The sequence below is a fragment of the Boleophthalmus pectinirostris genome, unplaced genomic scaffold (genome assembly GCF_026225935.1).
Source record: "Boleophthalmus pectinirostris isolate CB_2022bp ecotype Guang Dong unplaced genomic scaffold, ASM2622593v1 HiC_scaffold_8, whole genome shotgun sequence".
NCBI lineage: Eukaryota > Metazoa > Chordata > Actinopteri > Gobiiformes > Gobiidae > Boleophthalmus > Boleophthalmus pectinirostris.
This window is the reverse complement of record NW_026571515.1, coordinates 2,159,936-2,164,935: the sequence shown is the minus strand read 5'-3', so window position 1 is coordinate 2,164,935 and position 5,000 is coordinate 2,159,936. Positions and strand designations below refer to the sequence as shown.

The 5,000-nt window shown below is 44.4% G+C and overlaps 1 protein-coding gene across 1 annotated transcript in view; it reads right to left on the bottom strand.

The window, feature by feature from the left end:
* Nucleotides 1–5,000, bottom strand: part of nphp4 (nephronophthisis 4) — a 217,768-nt gene that overhangs the window by 208,791 nt on the left and 3,977 nt on the right. Inside the window, exons 3-4 of the mRNA XM_055165588.1 lie at nt 109–720; nt 1–19 (exon numbers count right to left, since the gene is read on the bottom strand). The exon at nt 1–19 is cut by the window's left edge and continues 116 nt beyond it. Coding sequence (XP_055021563.1) covers nt 1–19; nt 109–720 — 631 coding nt within the window. The remainder of the gene's footprint in view (nt 20–108; nt 721–5,000) is intronic.

Here is a 5,000-nt window from a genome sequence, read left to right as displayed (position 1 = left end):
CCAGCTGAGAGAGCGAGAGCTGCGGAGAGAAGAGCGCCGTCCGTCAACAACAACACCACACACTCCGACACACACTCCAACGCCGACGCACAATCAACACACACTAACGCACAACACTCCAGGTCCACCAGGTCCACCAGGTCCACCAAGTCCACCAGGTCCCCCAAGTCCACCAGGTCCACCAGGTCCAGCAAGTCCACCAGGTCCAGCAAGTCCACCAAGTCCACCAGGTCCACCAAGTCCACCAGGTCCAGCAAGTCCACCAAGTCCACCAAGTCCACCAAGTCCACCAGGTCCAGCAAGTCCACCAGGTCCAGCAAGTCCACCAACCAGGTCCACCAAGTCCACCAGGTCCACCAGGTCCAGCAAGTCCACCAAGTCCACCAGGTCCACCAGGTCCACCAAGTTCACCATGTCCACCAGGTTCACCAAGTCCATCAGGTCCACCAAGTTCACCAAGTCCACCAGGTCCTCCAAGTCCTCCAAGTCCACCAAGTCCACCAGGTCTACCAAGTCCACCAGGTCCACCAAGTCCACCAGGTCCACCGAGTCCACCAGGTCCACCAAGTCCACCAGGTCCACCAAGTCCACCAAGTTCACCAGGTCCACCAAGTCCACCGAGTCCACCAGGTCCACCGAGTCCACCAGGTCCCCCAAGTCCACCAGGTCCACCAAGTCCACACACAATGACACACACACACACACACACAAAGAGACACTCTGTTCATTATGCTCCAAACACAATCTGCCCACACACTCTCAGTCTCTCTCTTTCTCTCTCTTTCTCTTTCTCTCTGCAGTATGATACAGAAACATGATGGAGGGATATGAACAGTGAAGGACGGAGGTGGAGACGGACGAGAGGGGGAGCGAGGGAGAAGAGGAAGAGTGAGAGAAAGACGAGAGAGAGAGACTTATTAAAAGAGAAGGAAGAAGGATGGAAAGGGGGAGCAAGGGAGAAAAGGAAGAGTGAGAGAAAGATAAGAGAGAGAGACTTATAGAAGGAGGAAAGATGGAGAGAGGGAGAGGAGGAAGAGTGAGATAAATGGAGGAGGAAGAGTGAGAGAAAGCTGAGAGAGAGAGATAATGAGAGAAGGAAGAAGGATGGAGAGAGGGAGCGGGGAAGAGGAGGAAGAATGAGAGAAATAGAGGCGGAAGAGTGAGAGAAAGACGAGAGAGAGACTTATTAAGAGAGAAGGAAGAAAGAAAGAAAGAGAGGGAGTGAGACGGTGAGACAGAGAGAGAGAAAGAAAGAAGAACGAGAGAGCGAGATGGGGCAGACAGAAAGAGAAACAGACAAGACAGGGGCAGAGAGAGAGAAAGAGAAAGAACAGAAAGAGAAGAAAAAAGCAGAAAGAAAGTAAAACAGGAGAGGGGGGCACAGAGAGAGAGAAACAGAAGAGACAGGGGGCAAAAAAAGAGAGAAATAAAGAGAGAGAATGGAGGACAAAAGGAGAGAGAAACAGGGACAGAGAGAAACGTGCAAGAAAGAAAGAGGGAGAATAAGAGAGAATGAAGAACAAGAGAGAAAGAGAGGGGGAGGGAGGGAGAGAGACAGAGAGAGGAACGATAAAGAGGGAGAACGGAAGAAAGAGACAGAGAGAGGGAGAAAGAGAGAGAGATGGAAAGAGACAAAGAGGGAGAGAGTGGAGGAGGAAGAACGAACGAGAGAGAAGAGAGAGAAAGGAGAATGACAACGATAGAAGACGAAGAAGAGAGAGAGAAATAAAAAGAGAGAGGGAAAGAGTGTTGGATCATTGTGGCTGTCGGTCAGCTGTCAATCATCGCTCCAGAGCCCGCCCCACACCCGCTGGCTCCGCCCACTCTGGAGTAAAGCCTCGGGACGGGGTTTAACGTCTCTTTAAGTCAAATTTAAATGGAAATAAACACTAATTTCTTGTTCTAACTGTGCACATGTTGTTTTAAAATCTTTATCTACTCTTCCAAGTTTTTATTTCGCTTAGATTTTAGCGCAAACTTGGTAAATTTGCAGGTTTCTCATCAAAAGACGTGAAAATCTCTGCAATTTCAAGTACTACGTGACATCACACAGCACCGCACTGACACATCCAGGTGTTTCTGATTCAAAAACTTTATCGATCTTGAGGGAAATTCAAGTTTGGCTGCGTCAACATTTACACAACACTGCGCTTCTCGGTCTGCGGTGGGTCGAGCAGCCACAAGAGCAGCCCGGACTGTGTTGCCGTGGTTACAGTTTGACCCCCCTCCTCCTCAGGTCGGGTTTTCCTCGGCGTCTGTTTTCTCGCGCCGACCGGGACGAGCTCATCTTCTCCGCGCTCCCGTCGTTTCAGCGAGTGAAACGGAACAAATGTCGGATAAACGCACGACAAATCTCAATGATCTGGACGAGATTTAAAAACTTAGATCAGGTTAATCATTTTGTTTTCAGATTTATTACTATTTACTACAGATAATACTCCCTACAACTGTACAACTCAGCTTTATGTAACAGATAATACTCCCTACGATTATACATTTATGTAATTTATAATACTCCCTACAACTGTACAACAACTCAGCCTCATGTAACAGATAATACTCCCTACAACTGTACAACAATTCAGATAATACTCCCTACAACTGTACAACAATTCAGATAATACTCCTTACAACTGTACAACAATTCAGATAATACTCCCTACAACTGTACAACAATTCAGATAATACTCCCTACAACTGTACAACAACTCGCACTTATGTAACAGATAATACTCCCTACAACTGTACAACAACTCACAGTTATGTAACAGATAATACTCCCTACGATTATACATTTATGTAATTTATAATACTCCCTACAACTGTACAACAACTCAGCTACATGTAACAGATAATACTCCCTACAACTGTACAACAATTCAGATAATACTCCCTACAACTGTACAACAACTCACAGTTATGTAACAGATAATACTCCCTACAACTGTACAACAACTCTTGTTTTATAGCTGAGATTTTATATTTTATTACTTTTTTAAAAGTATATATATATTTATATTGACTTGTACATTTACATTTATATAATTATGTTTTATTTGACACTTGTTTTTTGCTCTTTTTTGTGACTTATTTAGAACAGATTTGACCATTTATAACCTGATAGAACTTTTAAAATCTTGGCCAGATCTGAGAAATTTGGAGAGAGAGAGAAGAACTCAGTCTAAAATCTGCAGGGTTTGTGTGTTAAACATGTAAATTAAAATAAAAAAACACAACTTCAGGTTTTGTCTTTGAAGAGGAAACGACATTAGAGCTCATTGTAGATCAGAAAATATCGTCATATCGGCCCTTTTTTTGCAGATTTTCCGATTTTGTTGGACAGTTTAGATTCTGCGTTCCAGGACGACAGGCTCATCCGTCTGAACCTGTCCCTGCCGCCGACTGACAGGTGAGAGGAGGCAGGGAGTTTGGCAGGGCCGGTGCCGGGGCCGGTGCCAGGGCCGGTGCCAGGGCCGGTGCCAGGGCCGGTGCCAGGGCCGGTGCCCGTGTGGAGGTGGCGCAGCTTCACTCCGGGGGTTTAGCCGCTGCTCTGGACGATCCTCAAATGAACAAAATGTGTCGAAAGCGGCGGCCAAGAAACAAATGAACGAGACTGAGAGACGACAGATTCCACCACCTTCCTCTGGGGACCGATTATGAAGAGGAGGAGGAAGAGGAGGAGGAGGGAGGAGAGGAAGAGGAGGAGGAAAAAGAGAGGAGGAAAAGAAGGAGAGGAAGAAGATGAAGGAAAAGAGAGAAGGAGAGAAGGAAGAGGAGGAAGAGAGGAATGAAAAGTGGAAGAGGAGGAGAGAATGATGAGAGGAGAACAGGTAGGAGAAGAGGGAGAGAGGAGGACACACATACACATACACACACATACACACACACACACACATACACACATAAACACACACTCTAATGTTCCGCATTGGAGCTTTAACATTAAGTTCATAGAGACGAGCAGGAAGTGAATCCTTCATCATCTCCATGAACCAGTGACATGTGCTGCTGTGTGGACCTGACCTACTGTTGTTGTTGTTGTTGTGTTGTTGTTGTTGTTGTGTTGTTCTGTTGTGGTGTTGTTCTAGTGTTATTCTGGTGTTGTGTTGTTCTGTTGTAGTGTGTTTCTAGTGTTGTTCTGTTGTTGTGGTGTTGTTGTGTTGTTCTGTTGTTGTTCTAGTGTTGTTGTTGTTGTTGTTGTTTTGTTGTTCTGTTATTGTGGTGTTGTTGTTGTGTTGTTCTGGTGTTGTGTGGTTGTGATGTTATTCTGGTGTTGTTGTGTTGTTGTTCTGTTGTTGTGTTGTTCTGTTGTGTTGTTGTTCTGTTGTTCTGTTGTTGTTGTGTTGTTCTGTTGTTGTTGTTGTGTTGTTGTGTTTGTTGTTGTGTTGTTGTTGTTGTTGTGTTGTTGTGTCTGTTGTTGTTGTTGTTGTGTGTTGTTTGTTGTTTGTTGTTGTTGTGTTGTTGTTCTGTTGTTGTTGTGTTTGTTGTTGTTCTGTTGTTTGTGTTGTGTTGTTGTTGTTGTTGTGTTGTTGTGTTGTTGTTGTGTTGTTTGTGTTGTTGTGTTGTTGTTCTGTTGTTGTTTGTTGTTGTTCTGTTGTTGTTTGTTGTGTTGTTGGTGTTGTTGTTTGTTGTTCTGTTGTTGTGTTGTTGTTCTGTTGTTGTTGTTGTTGTTGTTCTGTTGTTGTTGTGTTGTTGTGTTGTTGTGTTGTTGTTCTGTTGTTGTTGTGTTTTGTTGTTGTTGTTCTGTTGTTGTGTTGTTCTGTTGTTGTTGTTGTGTGGTGTTGTTGTGTTGTTGTTCTGTTTGTTGTTGTTGTTGTGTTGTTGTTCTGTTGTTGTGTTGTTGTGTGTTGTTGTGTTGTTGTTGTGTTGTTTGTGTGTTTGTTGTTGTTGTGTTGTTGTGTTGTTGTTGTTGTTGTTGTTGTGTTTGTGTTGTTGTGTTGTTGTTCTGTTGTTGTTGTTGTGTTGTTGTTGTTGTTGTGTTGTTGTTGTTGTTGTTGTTG